Consider the following 18231-nt stretch of genomic DNA (forward strand, 5'->3'; position numbering starts at 1 on the left):
TAGATGAAGTCAGTGGCACTCTGCATAACAACTCACACTTTCATGGTAAAATGGTTTCCATCGCAGCATGTGCATCACATCGTTAATTTGCTCGCTACACGCCAATGAAGAGCAGGCGTACCTATGACAGCTGTTTCCAGTTTTATCAGGATCCAAGAAATTATTGGAATGAAATGAAAGGCCACAAACCTTGCACCATTTATTTTTCCTATTCCATCTTATTTGAGGTGCTAAAACATTATTCTGAAAGGTAATAATTGGTTCTTGTGAAATTTGACTTTTTACAATTTCATCATTAAACTGCTTTCCAATTGAATAATGATAAAATGTCTCCAGTGTGTCCCTGAACTCAGTGGTTAACAGTGAGAAATATGTGACAGTATTCACTTTCTCTAAGGTGATAAAAAAAAAAGAGAAAAGGCATATTCCAAAACTTTTTGTTTTATTCAGTTCACATCAAGGTGGCTCATAGATTATGTTAAAGAAACAGTAAAGCATTGTGTCTTGAAAATATATAACTTGTTCTTTTTAGCGATACAAATATTACACAATTACCAATAACACATTTTGTCAACTTGGCTTCTAATTCTGAATGTGGAAAATGATAGCAATATTACCGCCATACTGATACACAAACTGGATGGGGTATTTTGAGAAAAAAGATTTAGCTTTTTTGTGTTGTTCATTAACTACATATGATGGCATATAGTCAGTTTAATTGTACAATACCGTTATTTCAAATTTAATCTATAAAGCCAACAATAGTGTGCCATTTTCCAAGTACACATAAAGCTGTGCACTTTGTAATAATGTATGTTAGTAATTAAATAACTGCAGAAGTGCCAAAACTCCCACACAAATGTCTGAAAATACAATATAAACAGATGTTTTAATTTCAATTTAATTAAAGTTTTTGAGAAATTATAATATAACATTTATAATTATATTACAGTATTCATAATAATTTGGGATATTCTGTGTTGCCTTTAACTGATGATATAATACCATCACCTAATTATATCCCCATTCTTCTTATCTTTTTAATTATTGGTTAATGTTTCATTACATCATCAGTTAAAAATAACTTAAATCCCTTTAGAAGTAATAAATGTACTAATTGTGCCATTATTATGATAACAGCAATTTTACAGTTTTAATTATTATATTTTCAGCTCATTTAGAGGGAATTGTAATGCATTCTTGGAAGTCATTAAATTATCCAGAAGTTATTACATTACTGCTGGCTAGCAGCTCACTGGTGGATCCTTTAATATGTACCACTGAAGAGCCAAAGAGTTTAATAATCCGTCATGATCAAATTAGAGCAATGTTTGAACTGAATGCAATAAAAAAAACCTCAGGAATGCAGAAAATGTACGACAATATTGGATGGGGAGTTGTACGCTTTGTTGTTATGTTGTTGCTTCCATGTGAAGGACCTTCATAGACTCTGAGATCATTGAACTGGTGTCAATTTGTCCGTAGATACCCACTAAAAATGCCTTGTGGAGCAAGATGTCTGCGTGTTCTGTGAAGGAAAAAAAGCACATGGATGTGTGACTCTGATTAGGACTTTGGGTGCATTCTTTGTTAAATCACTTTTTGTCTTTGTAAAAACATTATTGCGCGGTCATGTGACTATGAGGCAAGACAAGAACAGAAGGGGCTGCTTCTTCACAGATCACTGTAAAAAGGAATTTGATTAAGAGTATCATCTTACCTTGACAGAGAAGCACATACTCCGGAAGATTCCTGAGAGCCGTTTGTACCACGTCGAAGTTACCACTGCCCATACAGTACATGTATGTTGGCAGGAAGTCTGTTGCTAGGCTGCAGCAGGGAAAACATTCAAAATTACCTAGTGAAAAGTACATGGTAACTAATAACAGTATGCACACAGATGAACTGAAGATTGATTGATAGACAGATCGTTATCACTATGCCACGCTTTTTTTCTTTATTTATCTCCACACATTTCCTCTGGTTCCAGCATGCTTTCTCCAGGTGGTTTGTCCCAGACTGCTGTAAACCTACCAGGGATTATTCTGTATGCAGCGTAGGGCGAGACTGAAGGCCATGTTCCGACACAACTCCTCAGAGGACATCATGAGCCTCTGCAGATCATTCTAAAAACAGGAACACAAAGCGGTGATTGAGGAGTTACACACCGACAGGAACTAACCATGACCTTTTTTTGTTTGTATTGTGTATGACTCACAATGAAGTACTGGATGATTTCTGGGCTCCTCCTTGATTTATCATCCACCTCTGTCAACACTTCCAGCACATCTAAAGCAGACGTAAAATAACCGCGTTATTAGTCATTAGATTACAAGATGTACACATGTAAAACGTCTGCAGCAGGATGTTTGTTACCTTCGACTGCCTCTCCTCTCGACATCTTTTTCAGGTACATTGTCATGTCAGATGCACTCAGTGAAATTGAGGCAGATATGTTGACCAGGGGCAGGGAACCAGTGGACATGTCATCTGGTAAAGAGCAAAAGCAATTATTTTAGCAAAATTGTAGTTTACAATTAGTTTACAAAATACATACAATAACAACAGCTATCTAGACAGAAGAAAAGGTGATATATTGATAATGCTTTGTTTCAGATATATATGGGATTTTTAACAACTCCATGAACTTAAGAGATCCTCCTGTGCTCACCATCTCTGTCTTCCGGTGCATCCTCTGCAGAAGACCTTTTCACTGGCAACGTGAGTCCAGCCAGCAGAGATTTCAGCTGAACCAGGTCTGGGTTTTCTGCACACAGAACTCTGGCAGGAGAAACAGCAAAACAAAATCACTGTAAATACAGTAAACACATTCATAGTTTGCAATTTAACTATCACATTTTTATCATTCAAACATAAATGTTTGCCAGGATATACTTACTGCAAGATGTCAGAGTGCTTCTGTAAATAGGGAATGGCGGAAGCTGCATCGTGAGTGATGTACTTCTGTGTGAACTGCAAAAACTTGTTGATAAAGACCAACGGAGAACGAGTCCTCTGGAAGTTCTACGGGAGGAAAGATGCACAAACACATATGAACATTGTTAAACGTCTGATCTCAAGAACAAATCCTATTATGAGGATTTGTCAGTGTGTGAGCCGCCTACCCGAAGGACCTTCATAAAAGACAGGAGGCAGTCCTGAAGCGCCCTCTGGTGGTCGCTGTGGAAAACAAGCGGCTGCAGCAGCTCCAGGATGGCGAGCACATTGCTAAAGAACGTCATGTGGTTTTGCTGCCGAAACTCCTGCATGTTTAGGTGAATGCGGCCGTGTAAGAGACCTGCAACCATAGGCAGGTGTCTGCGGAAAAAAAGACAGGGAGAACAGTGTTACAGTCAGTGTTTGTAGACTTAATCCTAAAATACTGCTGCATAGAGAACCACCTAGTTCCTCACCTGAGCAACAGGACAGGGTGAGACACAGCCAGCTTCCTGCATGCGAGGTTGGCATCAGACACACGGCCCTCAACAGACTTTGTGTCTCCTATATCAGCAAGCAGGTTGACCAGACGGTGCACCAGGACATCAAGCTGGGAAAAATGCATAAAATAAGTATATACAACACTGTGACGTATCATGGTGATTCTTTTTTTTCCGTGTGCAGTGGAGTGTTCAGTTTATGGAGCTCAGTGAAGGCTGTAGGTTATGACTTGTGACCTATTTTGTGATAAGCTATAGACCCCTTAAGTGTATTTGTTTCTTTGCTTTTCCTGTTTTTACTCAGTAATGTCAATAATGATCAAATAAAAATAAATGTAATTAGAAAGTTCCTATGAAATCTAACCAAATATTTTACTCAAAATGAAGATCCTCTGGTCTAAGTAAAAAAAAGGCAAGAGCTCTTTACCTTGCAGCTGCTGCCGTCTGCAGCCCCCCCACTGCTGAATGTGCCTTCAGGCAGGGTAACGTGCTGGATGACCTCAGGGAAGTGCAAATAGATCTGCAGCAGCAGGTTCTGGCATCGCTTACTCATCGCACTGAAAGACAAAATAAACAAAATGTGATGCATACTGTATGCATTCCCTTTAGGGGAAATTTTAACATTTTATTATGCGCTTAGACGATTCAGCTGTCCATGGTAAAGCTTCGTAACAAAATAATAAAGACTGTAATCCATGATGTTATTGAGTTGTGTAGCTTGAAGCTACTTAATTGACAGTGACTGGTTGACCAATATTGTGTAGCCACAGAAAGTTTGTAACAGCTTTAAAACTCAAGTGAGCTTCACTCGATAGCAGGACTAAAATTACAAAGCAAACAAGGTTTTGTCAAATTCGCTTTCTCCACAACAAACAGTGTTGATATGAGATCACAGATTAGAGCACGATGAAGCACTTTTCTATTGTTTCTGTCTACCAGCGACAATAATTAATGTACACTTACACAAACTAGGCACATGAGAAGTGTAATGTAATTATTTGGCATTTGCCTTGAAGTCCCTGTAGTTTCACAAAATCCTTTAAGGCTCTTGTCAGGCTCAAATGATGTTCTCTCTTCTAACTGAAGAGATTTATTACAGCTATGAATTAAGCAAATCAGAGCGACCTTGACCAAGAGGAAAGAATCTGCTTGTTGTTCAATGGTTGGTGTGTAATCGGAATAAACACCAGCTTATCCGACAGCGAGGTTTCCCAAGAAGAATGCACAACATACAATCAAGTGTTTATTCAACACAAGGCCAAAACCCTTTACTTTCAACATGTTTTTATCCTGCCATATTTTCATGAGCAACAATTTTACCAGACAGCTTAGCTGTACTTAAAATACTGTAATTCAGAAGCTAATTTTGCTTGACCTTGGCCAAAGTTTCCTCATTAAAGTGGTTTAATAACCAGAGACATATTCATGAAAGGAGGGTTTGCCTCCACAAAGAGTTGCACCCTGATCTCTGACAGCTAAGTCAGAGCAGGAATTCACAACACAGGCAAGTTTAGAGCTTCAGCCTTAATCCTCTTGGCTTCATTATAATGCACTGAGCTTTTAAATAGATCACAGTACAGACGACTTCTGCTGGTTTTAATTTCACACCAATAGACCTAATTATCGAGTTTTCCCTGGTCCACAGCATTGTGGCTGACAGAGGAAGTCTGAAAAGTTCATCTGCAGTGAGAACGAAAATCTGGTGCGTTTTACCCCAAGTTTATCAGCACACTATATAACAGGACAAAAAAAATGACTTTCCATGATTGGGCTAATTAGAAACAACAATACAATGTGTCAAAATGGATGGGTTGAACACTTTGGTGACTCGTGTGACAAGAGGTGATGAGCGTATGTGTCTTTGAATGCAGACGAGAGAGCTACAGGAAAGATTCATGAAAAGAAGATTAGCGTTGAATCAATAAATATACAAAATGAAAACAAAAAGACATCTTACCTGTCCTCCCATTTCTTTGTGCAGTTGATGAGGTACTCCGAGACCTTCTTGATGTTTTCTAGCTCTCCACTGCAGTAGGAGTGAAGGAGGGGCAGCCTGGACTGGATGAGAGAGCAGGAGGCTTGGTCCAACCTGCTTTTGTTGTTGTGTGGTGAGTCGCGACTGTTGAGCTCGGACTCTGACAAGATCAGGTCCACCAGGCTGATGAGCTCCTCAGAACTGAGTCGTAGCACAAACTTCTCTGTTTTCTTCTGCACAGACATAAAGAAAAAAAACATTCAGCTGAATAAACTCTTTGACTTCGGTCTCATCAAATAGACAGAAATAAGGGTGACAACTAGGGAACATGTGCCTGGACTTTTTAAACTTACTTGAGGGATCTTCTGGTCGCGTCCCTGCCAGATACGCGGGATGTGGCTACAGGCCCACAGGAAATCCAGGGCGGATGATGGGTCAAGTCTGAAAAATGTCAACAAATTCTCAATCAAATCTCATCCAAACCAGAAAAAAGAATATTGCTGGCTACAGAAAACAGTCGCTGACAACATGTTTTTAAAAAATGGGTGTACTTGTAGTCTCTGCGCTTGCTGAGAAGAGCACTGATACACTGCAGGAGGGTGGACCAGTTTGACTGATGGGTAAGCAAGGCCAAAAGATATGGTCTGTAGGCAGGAGTTCCTCTTGACTGAAATAGAGAAATTGTAGGAAAGAATGCATCAGGAACGCCAGGCAAACACTAACTCAGGTGTGAAGAGACTCCAGATGTACATTATCTGCAGGCAATGCTTATCTTACCTTGTTGAGGGCAAACAGCAGTTTCTGCTGAAGGTCCGGACACACGGAAGTGACCTCAGGGTCGAGATGCTCCAGCCAATCTACCAGCAGCCCAGAGCTCAGTCCTGACTTCGTCACCTCGGTGCTGCTTGATAAAGCGAAAGTGAAGGGTTACTTCTATGGATAGAGGTAAATAATTCCTAAAGTCTTAATCAAGACCTCAGAATACAACTGTGCTAAAGATCTCATGTCCAATGTTCATGTTCCCAACGTGCTGGTTCAGTACAACGAACAAATCAAACATTTTACTATTAACGTTCACTGCTTTATCTTCACTTCACCTGTCTCTCCTCTGCTCAGTGCGTGAGTGGATGGACTAAGCCCGGGACTCAGTAAAAGCCAAAAGCAGCTGGATATTAATGGTCCAGTGAAATTTTAGCTGTGATCTTATAATTGAAAATGAATATAGGGGGAAAATACATTGAGCCTGTCTTGGTGCTACAAAACACACTATAGTAAAAAAAATCACCCCATAAATTTGCAGCCCTTGCAAAACACCTTGCATGTGTCATTGAGCAATTTTTCAGCGTGTACCTGCCCTACTGACAGCGTTTGTGTAAAGTGTTCTATGATTTCCACAGCAAGTGAATCTGTAAAGCCAATGTACAGCTGCAAACCAATTAAACCTTTTCCAACCAAATCCAATAGCAGTTCCCGACTACAAGGCCACAGACAGCCAACACAGCTTTGCTACTATTTGTCACAGGCAGCCATGTTTGTCATTTAGTCCTGTCAAATATAAATGTTTCTTGCATGACTTGAGAGAGAAATAGAATTGCGGGTCTCACTTGTTAGAATCCACTTCCTTTTTCACAGATCGCTCCTCACTTTCCTGAAGCAGCAAGGAAATCACCGTAGCAACAGGGCCAGCTGTCCCGTTCTGTGTACCAACAGTCATCAACAGAGACAGAAGCTCCTCCAAATACGGCGACCTTACATCCATCAGCCCTTGTAACACTGGAATATAATAAAAAAAACAGCATGCTTAGTTTGGGCTGACACGTATCCTTATGTTACAAAACTACATATTTCACTACAAGGCTTTTGATTTGGTTCACATAGACAAACATTTCACTGCAGGGTTTGTCCTCAAATCAGCTTTCATTTTGTAAAAGCCCTTTTTTTTGTGTTATATATGCTGCTTCGTAAAAAATCTAAAATGTTTCTAAGAAGATCCATAGATAATTGTTTTTGTCAAAATGTATACTTTTATGAAGAAAAATAATATAAAATAATATACATTTTAATATGGAATGTTCTGAACCTTTGCTGTACTGAATACTGAAAACCTGAAAAACTTTGCAAACTCTCAAAAGTGTAACAACAATAATGGACATTTATTATGCAAAACAGTTTTTATTTGATAAATGAAAAAAAACTTTTAACCAGCTAAATCAATAAATCCTACTTTAAGACAGATATAAAGTAATTCTCTGTCAATAGGCTAATTATTTGACTATTGTTTGAAACACTGAATCTGATGCTCAGTTCATACAAAACCAATGCACATGTTAGTACCTTTCCCAATGAGCTCTGGTTCCGCATTACATCGGTCTCCAGATTTCAGCATTGCGATGATGGCCATCAGTGGCACTTCAATTTCTCTGCGATATGCCAAAGCCTCAGCCAGGTGGAGGAAACCTGAACGCACTGCATGGGAGAGACACTTGTCACTCACTGACTATACACAATAAATGAAACAACGTTTGAGAAGATAAAGAGTCGAGATTCTCACCATCATTGTGCCTGTGTTGGTTAGAGTTCTGACCAGCAAAGGATTTCAGCAGAGACTTCAGTGGTCCTGCCTCCAAAGTTGGGTTGTCTAACCAGATTAGCATCTCAACAATGACCTTGAGGAATAGTGAGGAGAAAGCCATGTCCTGGGACACGAGACGCTGGGAGAAACAAGAATAAAAAAAGTATTCTGTAAAAGGTTTTATGATTCGACATGAAATTTTGCACTGATTGACAGCAAGCCTTACCTGGTAGAGGTGAAGTTGGCGCATGAGAGGACAGGAGAGGGCATGGCTGTGGTGCATTGATATGACAATAGGCCCTGCATGAGCCGAGGTGAGCAGGGCAGCAATGGCCTGCAGGAGCCGAAATGCTAGCCCACCCTGCTGAATTTGGCCCTGCTTGGCCCGCATCAACTCCTTAGCAAGGGCCTGCTGCAAGGCCAAAGAAAGCTGGCTGGGAGGGGGGCCATGCCAGCGAGGGTCCACTTTTAACGGGAATATCTGTGAAAGCAAAGGATACAGGAACAGGTAAGTTTGACAAGGAAGTGATTTTTCTTGTAGTGAGAAATTTAGCACACAGAGAGTTATGTTTTAACCCTATGTTGTCCAAAGAGTTTAAATGAGAAAAAGAAAATCATACAACAAAGAAAAAAAGAATAAAACAGCTGGTAAATCACACCTTAAGCAACATGCCAGTGAGATCGTCATCAGGCCCGACTTCAGGAAGCTGACTGGCTGCTCTCATCTTCACAGAGCTGTGGGGCGTTTCCACGGTAACTTTGGCCTTACTTGTTTCAGCAGAATCTGTCAGATGTAGTGAGGACATGGACTAATTTAGATCATTTTCATTAATTTTGTCACTTTATATTAAAGCCCTATGTCATCTTAGATAATGTGTTAGAATAAAACATTTTTTTAATGTGAGTAATCTAAAAAATGAACAAGGAAGATGTATTAAATGTCAGAGGAGAAAAGCTAAAACAGCAAATACATATCATTTAGAGACTAAAGTCACCAACCTCTGTCTGGAGGAAGAGAGGAGCTCAGTAATGAATGGAAAGTGTGCCCCCCAGTGGCACCTCGCTCATGCTGCACTTCAACCAGATGGGCCATGTAGTCTACAAATACAAAATTAGAAAAAATCATTAAAACCTTAAGACTATTAACTCAAAATCTTAAACTATTTCTATATAAGGATATCTGCAGCACTCTTACGCTTGTCCATGATGTTCTCTTCTAGCGTCTGTGTGTCATGAGAGACCGCCTGATCCAAGTACTGCAGTAGTTTACTCATGCTGGAAACAGGAATGCCAAAGGACTGTACAAACAACAGCAGCTGCTGAGACTCCAGGTCTTGTAAAGCTGAGGGAAAACATTTATTGCTCCATTAAAAAGTAAATATACATTTAAATAGTGAGCAGCACATAATTCTGTGTACTATGGCAAGTTGTACCTGCATCAACCAATCGAGAAACCTCTGATCGGATCATCCTTAGTTTCAACCAATCAGGCAGCAGAAGGGCCTCTTCTGAGGTGTCAACCAGGAAGGCAGTTGGTAGAGGCTTTTTGTCAGGAAACCAAATGTCCAAAAGAGCGTAGAAATCACTCTCCCCTGTAAAAATGCACAATTGTAAACATTTTCTTATAGCTTCTTCAACATTGCAAACATTGAACTGCAGAGTTAGCAGGACTACCTTTGGGTGGCCCCAGAGTCAGCAGGATAACCATGGCGTGAACTACAAGAATGTGCATCGTAGCAGTCTCCCCGGTGGTCCAACGCAGAAACACCTGGTCCTGAGATTCTGACTGGAAAAAAAAAAGGTTATCAAGCACAAATTTAATGCTCTTTTTTTTGCCTACAGACATCAAACTGAGATTAACCTTCAATTGCGGATGAAATTTTAGTTGCAGCCTAAAAGACTGGTCATTTCATGTTGTATTTATTTTTTCTTGCATTCACAATCAACCTCTTTTAATCACAGCAAATTGTCAGATCACTAGGTCCAAAACTTACCACTTTATTTTGATTGCAAGTGGTTTTTAAGGAATATGGAACATGCATCTTATTCTTAGATATTTCTCTTACTTTAAACTAGTGAGAGTATCAGTAAGTAGTTATCCATAATATGACCATGTAGTTCAGTAAGTAACACAACTCTTGGTAATGCTCACCCAGCTGTAAAGATCCTCTCCCTCTTTGGTCTTCCTCATCCTCTTGATGTATGCAGAGAAGATGGTGAGGAAAGCGCTGAGCACAGCCTCAGACTCCGGTCTGCCGGAATGTTTGGAGAACAGGCTGTTCATGATGGTGGAGCGCTCAACGATTAGTCGAGCAACGTCCTGCAGAGAGCGATTGAGGATCAGATTCACTTTCATGCTGCTCAACGAAAACAAAAATGGATTAAAGAAAAGCATGTAATGTAATTAATGCAAGTAACTCGCCGTGATTACCAGGGCCAGGTCATTATGAGAAGCCTGCTCCTCTACTGGTGCATGCTGGGATAGGTAGATAAGATAGGCACTGATCGTCTGTGGATCTGTCTCCATGTGAATAGCCTTCAAGAAAGCAAACAGACAAAACACATCAGACAAACTCCTTGTCATTAATCCTCCTAAAAGGTTTGCATTTATTTCATGTTATTGACAGTTAACCGTTGAGTCAGACACTGACCTGCTGCAGAGCAGTGGACGTCATGCCTCTGACGCTGTCAAACAAGGGGAGCTTTGGGAGATCTTGGAGCAGCCACTGGTACCCTGGCAAGAGCTCAGCATCTGCAGAGTCTTCTTCCATGGGCTGATCCCGCTCATCTCCATCTTTCAAGCCTCCTTCACTCAGCACCAATGACAAACCCTACACACAAACATAGAATGTAAAAGGAATCATGTTTAAACAGTAACACATTGCTACTAGAGATGGCTTTTTTTCTGCTTCCAATATGGTACCTTCATGGCCAGGACTCTCGATGCCACCTGAGAAGAGCTGAGACGACGCAGAAAGTAGTCCAGCACTTCACATGTGGTCTGTTCGTCAGCCTTAGGACCTAACAAAAGATCCTGGAGCCGTCCAAGTAGCTGCCTTTGTTTTTGCTGTCTCTAACAGGAAAAGAGATAATATTACAGGATTATTCAAGAGTCAGTAATTGGCTGTACAAAGTAAAAACAAACACAAGTGTAAATGTAGCAACTAAAATGAAACATTAAGAAAAATTCAAAAACAATGTAAAAACAGGACAATTTCAGTAATTGCTGCATGCTAACAGTAAGGTACGGTCTTATGATCAACATACTTGTCTCTTCTTGGCTTTTTGCTCTTTGCTCTCTCCCTCGTCGTCATCCTCTATTGGCAGACTGTCATCTGCAGCATCATGCAGAAGAAATTCACACAGGCACTGCACTGGAAGCACATCCAGGGATCCCTCACTGGACTGGACCAAATCAGCCAACCACGGCATGGACTGAGAGGAAGCCTGAGTAGCATTGAAAATGTACTACAGTTACAAGATGCACACTGACAACAAAAGTCTTATAATAATGTGTCAAACCTCCTTCTTGGAGGCCGACTTTCATTTCTGTTCTTGATCAATGTTTTTCTGCCAAAAAATCCCTCAGTTTGAATTCCCAACAGGTTTTCTCCACTTGAAGTTCAGCTTTAATCATATGTTTACTGTACCAAAGATCCTGGGTTCTCATCCAAAACAAGTCCACATGCTTGTTAAGACACAATATCCTTGTTTTGAAGGAAACATAGCTGTCACCTACATCTGTTAATTATAGTGAGTCTACTGGACTATAAGCAGTAGAAAGGTGTTACAGTAAATGTTGGGCAGTTGTGCAGTGTGTGAGTGGCCATTACCTGTCTCTGGATGATGTTGAGGAGGAAGTCTGGGTTGCGGCTGCGGCAAAGGAGATGTCCCAAACGCAGAGACTGGTTGAGGGTTTTTACCTGCTCCTGGATCTGAGGAGGAGGTCGACGAGGAGGACCCCTGAACACAAACAAAAATTAGGAATTTATCTTATTGTCACAAAAAAGTCGATATTAGATTTACACAGGACTTCTGATTCTAATAATAGATCGACAATGATTTTATAGCGGCAATAGCTAGTTTTAACTGTCTGCTGTATTAAAAGTAATGGTGTAAGTTTATTGTCTTCCCTCCTATAAAAAAAAATGGAGGTTGGTTTCTTACTGTGGGTCCAAACTGGTAAGCTGAGACAACAGCAAGCTGTTGCTCTCTGTGATGGTCTGTTTGGTGGAGGCTGCTGCCAAGTGGCTCTCAAAGGCCAGGATCTCTTGTTTCTCTCTCTGGGAGACCTGCAGCTCCCTGTTGATCATCTCTGTCTTTGTGTCCTCGTCAGTAATGGTGCAAGGAGGGTAGGAATAGTTACTATGGAAGCAAAGAGAGATGTGTGTTAGTTGTTCAGCATTATCATCCTGGAAATGTTCTTCTTTTTCTAGAAGATAACCTTCACCTACTTTGTCATAACCATCTCCATGAGCATTTTCAGTGTAGGATAGCCATCCCAGGCAGCCAAACCTGGAACCAGAAAAAAACATCAGACAATATATTAATAGGGTTATTTAATAGCTTAGTAGCTACTCTTGTGAATGCAACATAGAAAACAGAATGCTTTACCTATTTTCTGAGGATTAAATGCAGCCACCACAAGCAGCAGCAGCCATGCCTTCCAATACAGTGCAGATATTGCCAAATTTGGCGGCTGGTACCTTAAACATTGAGGGTCATTTGTTATTTCAGAATGTAAATGTGTGAGCTGAATGTTTTTTTAAAAGATGGTTGAAGTACCCTGCAGGCAGTTGAATGTTCTCTGGGTGGTGGTATGTACATAGATTCAGCACTGCATCAATGAGCTGGATCCTTTCCACTCTCAGGACCTCCAGATCTACTTAGAAAGTAAGAAATCATACCAAGAAGTATTCAAACAATTAGAATCATATTTTCTTGGTTCGTACGTTCCTAACATGCATTATTCTGGCCTTGTGAGGAGAAGATGTAAATAAGGAGTTGGCACTTTGAAAGACGTTTTAGGTTCGCTGCTAAATTAAACTGAGGCACATGTGTTTACTAAATGTCCAAATATTCTGCCAGAGAGTAATATACACAGCTTTAAAAGAGATCATGAACAGTTACAGGATACAAGGATCTTAACACACCATCAGACTGAACTCCAGCAGCCCGCTTAACCAGGTGATCGGCGAGCTCCATGGCATCGGCTGGGCCCAGGGGCAAATCACGTGACAGCCCGATCACCAGAATGCGCATCAGTGTGTCCTCCAACAGAGGCACCTCGGAGCAGAGGCGAAGGAAGAAACTGAGGAGTAATTTATTCAGAATTGCTTAGTAAGGTGACTGTGCTATCTACAATCAGAAGAAAACATGGCTCATTTTGAATAACGGAGGAATACTCACTTTCTGTCACTCTCTGGAGGCCAGTTGTCCCACTTGTAATATGTCTCAGGTTGCTCTGTGAACAGCACTTTGTGAAGGCTGCAGACATGAAAGAGATCATTTTATTTATAAAGTACCTGAAAACATTGTTATCTTTTGCAGTTTTAACAATTAACACCTCAGATGAATGCAGTTACTGACCAGTGAACATAGTCTTTTGCGTTAACTTTGCTGATGGTAGGAACCACGGTGTGAAGCCACCACACAGCATCTCTCTGGATGGAAGCGATCTGGTTCTGAAACGACCTCAGGCTCTCCAGATCTGAAAGAAACCAGACGTATGTTTAAGACAAAGCCTATCATGCATATTATGGTTAATAGATACACCATTATAAAAAAATACACAGCACTGACTCTTCTTCTCTCCTTTGTCCCATGCAAGGCCAGCCTCTTTGACCTGAGCGGTGATGCCCAACATCATGGAGACAGTCAGTAAGTCTGTCACCTGGATAACAAAACGCTCCTATAGGAGAGTCACAGATAAGAGTCCGGAGTAAATACATGAAGATTAAAGCTGAAATTACTGAGGGATTTTCACAAAGACATACTTTCAACTCCAGGTCCACATGGGTGGTCTCTTTTCTCTCCTGCATTAAACCAAAGCAGAAGGACTGGAAGTTAATCTCATGCTTGGTCTGTTTGATGATCTCTCTCAGCAAAGCTCGGGATGCACGGAGGTAGTCGTCCTTATTGGTTAGCAGGTCCTGGAACACCATCGCCAAGAACTACAGACACAACAGAAGACAGGGAGAATATTGATTTAGAGAAGAAAACAAAAATGTAAACATATACGCTAATGACTGATTGAGATAGCAATACTATTTCCAAACTATTATTTGTTTAAACAATTCAAAAGTCTATAGTTTCACCTTTGGAGCCTGCTCTGGGCTGTGCTGCAGCACCGTGTGGAGGACTTGCATGTTGTTAGGATTCCTGGCATTGGACAGCTCATTGAAGATCACCAGCTTCACCATAGTGCCCAGGTTGTCTCTGTTAGCATTGAGCAGCTCCCTGGATGAATCACAGTCAAAGTACCAGTGAGTGCAAGTCGCTGCACGTAACAACAAGTTAGGAGTAAGATGAAAAGAGACTCCACAGACCTGACACACAGCATGTAGTGGTTTAGGAGGACCTTCGGTTTGAGTCGGATCTTGATCAGGTTGGAGATCACCTCCATGTCATCTGCTCCCTGGGTGTTGCAGTTCATACATAATGACATGAGGAGGTCTTGAGCTGGTCGAGTCAGCTGTGCACACAAACAGACAAAGAGAGTTAATACTCATTAGTTGGAGTTATCAACATTCATCTGCATAGTCATGATTTCACATAAACAAACAAAAAAACGAAAAATATTAGATGCTGTAATTTAGCAGTATATTGTTGTGTCTCTTGCATTGAATCAATACACTGGTGCAAATATTGCAAGATAATGCATGTAATATTGATACCAAAGTATTGACTTCATATTGTTTAACCATTATAAGCTACCTGTCACTTTTCATTGTAGAGATACTGTAACAAATTCACCCTGTAACTCACTCACCAAAGCAGTATTTAACTACAGATTGTGGACAGAAAACATGGCAGCTGAGACACGTGGAAATTGATCATTACAATTGGACATTTCATACTCACTTTTGGGTTCTGGAGCCACATCTCCAGCCTCTGCACGGTCATGAGTCGTGCCTCTTTATAGCCACACGTGGCCGTGAGCAGACGCAGCAGGTTTCGTGACACGTTGTCCATCGGCTGCCTGCGGTTCAACTGATCCCTGAGGACGTCAAGCACGTAGTCCTCCACGCTCTCTGCCAGTTCCTCATACCTACAGTACGCCAGAATCCTTCTCAATGATATGTAATTATTTAATACAATATTCAAATCTTATCTAGGATAAAAATAGAAACTCAAATTGTAATTGTATCCTAAACTCAAACACAAATCAGGCGATTTCAAGTGGTGTCTGTACGAGTTTTCTTACCTCGGCATAATCTGCCCTTCCTCCTCAGGGCTGAGTTTCTCCTCAGCTATCAGCAGTTCAGTCTGGCTGTCCTCCTCATCGGGGGTTGAGGGATGAGGGCTGCTACCTAAACACAAAATGTAAAAAAAAAAACATTAACACTTAGGACTTGTTCCTTTCATCAGGAATGCTAACACCAAACAAAACAGCGCGTTTTCTCAATGGAACTGTACCTGCACTTAGATCGCCACCAGTGCGGCCAGTATCAGCCTGCAGCAGCATACTCTTAGGGGGCATCTTTGTCCCGAAAGCGGTCTGGATGTTGTCTACAAAAATCTTACAGTGAGAACTGTCCACCCAGATTCTTTCCCCCAGAGAGTCCTCAATGTACACCTGAAAATACATGTTAGATTAACATACTGCAAGATACTTACATGACTTAAAATAAGGGAATTGCTAGAACAGTTTGGAGTGTTTCGGAGATTCTCACTTTTACAAAGATCTCTGGCCAGTTCTCATCCTCCTCGTAGGCTGCCATCAGCAGATTGCAAGCAAGAACAGACACAAGGCTGTTCCCCTTGGCTTTAAAGTTGATCGAAGCATCCCGACGCAGGAGGCTGCACAAGGCCTTGAGACAAAAGTGGAACAGGTGGTAAGTGACAAAAATCCAGTCAAATTCAAACATCTGTAGGGTTAAAGGTGGGGCAGATTTATTTGCAAGGCTAACACAATGTCAATGAGAAATCTTACCTCAATAATTCCTTCAGTAGCAAAAACGTTAGGTTTGATTTTGGCCAGGAACATGAGACTGAGGTACAGAGTTATGTCAGGCTTTGCCCGGTTCAACTTGAGTTGTTTCACTGCTCCACACAGCAGTCCCTCGATACGATCATCATTCCCTTCAGATTCTGCAGCTTCAATCTCATCGAGAAGAATTGCCGGTGACACTACAATAAAAAAAAAAGAGTAGTTTTAACTCTCCTTGCTGCTTTCTATGTTAGCTTTTTCAAGTTACAGAAAGGTACAGAGACAGTGATTTACCTTCAATAGGTACCACTGATGGCTCTTTAATTGAGGGTGATATTGCCCTCTTGTCCACGGCTGCAACATCAGCGAGCCGTCCCAGAGCACTGACTGGAGGGGTGGTGGATAGTTTGGGCCGCTTGGTGAGGCCGGACAGACCCGATGAGGAGGGCAGGGCGGAGGAGGTCTCTCTCTTACGGTCAGCTGGTAGATTTGTGGATGCTGGCTTCAGCAGGACTGCAGGGGCTTTGGGCTCTCCTCCCTGGCTCTTTGATCCAAGAGCTATGAAATCTCCTGGTGGAGGGTGACCTGGAGCAACAAGGGGCACAATCAGTGTTCTTTCTTTTTTTGATGACTTTGGGGTGGGCATTATACACCAGTTGCAGTTTATACCTGATGGTTTTGCAGCACTGGGGCGCCTGAGAGTTGCAGGCTTTGGGCGATTCATCTTGACTGTCAAAGCCAACGTTAGGCAGGTGACATTGCTTGGACAATAGTAGTCTGTGCATGAGAAAACAATAAGATATACAAGTTAATAAACGTAAAACACAGCCTGCACGCTTTTATACTGGACAAAAAAGGCTAACAGCTAGGCTAAAGACAACAAATACGGCTGAAGCTAGCGTTGAATGTATGGCTGTTAGCATCTCTAGCTAGCTATAAATGTAGCACTGAGAGTGAACTAGCCTTAATTGACGTGTTTATTTTAATTTAAAGTCTCTCACATATTAATTCAGTCTCATAAAACGGGTCGTGTTTAGTCTGAACGATGCACTGAAACAAGAAGATGCAGTTAGCCGAGAAGCTATCACACAGTAGCAGCCATGACGGACTCTTCTTCTTCTCTGAATCAATGTTGGTTGTCTTTTTCTTCTTCGCTGAATCAATGTTGGTCGCCAAGAGAGGTAAAAACGCATTTGTCGCCACCTAGCGGCAGGAGGTGTTGTTGTTAACGACAGCACACACAGTACGACTTCTTCAAAGTAGAATAAATATGTATGCCTCCCTTTAATACACCAAATGTAAAAGTACTCGTTATTATAATAATAATAATAATAATAATAATAATAATAATAATAATAATAATATAATATAATAATAATAATATTATTAATTATTATTATTATTATTATTATTATTATTATTATTATTATTATTATTAACTTTATTTAAAAACAAGGTTTACAAAGTGCTTTACAGACAAGGCAGCAACTAAAAACTAAACTAAGAAACAAAATGAAATAACAAGTGACAATTAAATAAACGAACAAAATAAATAAAATCAAGTGAAATAGATAAACATAAAATAGTAAACGAATATAAGATAAAATAGTAAAACAAAACGTAAAATGTAGGTTTTACTTTGAAATTGTGTACCGGAAGTACCACTCTACATTACATACGTCTGGCTTGACACCCGAGGAGCGCAGTTGTAGTTACTCACTGTGACCACAAGAGGGCAGGAAATCTCAGCATTAAATACACACGTTGGCCACTAGAGGGCCATTGATACGTGTGTTCCCCATAGATACAAAGCGTGTATGTGGTGTGCCCTCTTGTGGTCAAAGTGGGTAACTGCAATATGAAGTTAGATAAAATATCATAGTAAAGTTCCGGTTAATATTTTCAAAAGTACCAATCAAAAGTTTGGACACACCTTCTCATTCAACTACTTTGAAGAATCTAAAATATAAAACATATTCTGGTTTGTTGAGCATTTGTTTGTTTACCACATAATTCCATATGTGTTCCTTCATAGTTTGGATGTCTTCAATATTAATCTACAATGTAGAAAAAAATAAAAATAAAAATAAAGAAA

At 40.7% G+C, this 18231-nt stretch overlaps 1 protein-coding gene across 7 annotated transcripts; it reads right to left on the reverse strand.

Annotated features, from left to right (window-relative positions):
- Positions 1-445: 445 nt before the first annotated feature.
- Positions 446-17337, reverse strand: ints1 (integrator complex subunit 1). 7 transcript variants are annotated; one of them, XM_054607324.1, is made up of 48 exons: positions 17138-17337; positions 16806-16913; positions 16431-16721; positions 16140-16336; positions 15880-16017; positions 15623-15782; positions 15411-15516; positions 15068-15254; positions 14533-14678; positions 14302-14443; positions 13981-14157; positions 13787-13895; positions 13574-13694; positions 13394-13471; positions 13138-13295; positions 12770-12866; positions 12599-12690; positions 12439-12499; positions 12152-12349; positions 11818-11947; positions 11252-11431; positions 10908-11057; positions 10636-10815; positions 10416-10520; positions 10137-10304; positions 9659-9770; positions 9418-9576; positions 9180-9326; positions 8984-9082; positions 8644-8768; positions 8211-8465; positions 7964-8123; positions 7747-7878; positions 7017-7185; positions 6190-6316; positions 5964-6079; positions 5766-5853; positions 5395-5645; positions 3865-3994; positions 3414-3547; positions 3126-3318; positions 2900-3024; positions 2672-2781; positions 2377-2490; positions 2219-2289; positions 2035-2126; positions 1721-1830; positions 446-1528 (listed from the first exon to the last, which is right to left on the reverse strand). In XM_054607324.1, exons 2-48 carry the CDS (start codon positions 16858-16860, stop codon positions 1413-1415), a joined length of 6561 nt encoding a protein of 2186 aa, XP_054463299.1. In that variant the 5' UTR covers positions 16861-16913; positions 17138-17337; the 3' UTR covers positions 446-1412. The 7 variants fall into 7 exon arrangements, with proteins under 7 accessions (XP_054463299.1, XP_054463297.1, XP_054463295.1 ...); XM_054607322.1 differs by having other exon boundaries at positions 6190-6313; positions 10407-10520; XM_054607320.1 differs by having other exon boundaries at positions 10407-10520.
- Positions 17338-18231: the final 894 nt, after the last annotated feature.

This window comes from Anoplopoma fimbria, chromosome 11 (genome assembly GCF_027596085.1).
Source record: "Anoplopoma fimbria isolate UVic2021 breed Golden Eagle Sablefish chromosome 11, Afim_UVic_2022, whole genome shotgun sequence".
NCBI classification, from domain to species: Eukaryota; Metazoa; Chordata; class Actinopteri; order Perciformes; family Anoplopomatidae; genus Anoplopoma; species Anoplopoma fimbria.

Bases quoted from the DNA above. Each gene is read 5' to 3' on its own strand.
- ints1 (XM_054607319.1), bottom strand. From the start codon at position 16,860: ATGAATCGCCCAAAGCCTGCAACTCTCAGGCGCCCCAGTGCTGCAAAA. The intron at 13,896-13,980 runs GTATGTCTTTGT...ACTCTCCTATAG, and splicing joins ATGTGGACCTGGAGTTGAAA to GAGCGTTTTGTTATCCAGGT. The intron at 8,466-8,643 runs GTGTGATTTACC...TTGCTTTCACAG, and splicing joins TCACTGGCATGTTGCTTAAG to ATATTCCCGTTAAAAGTGGA.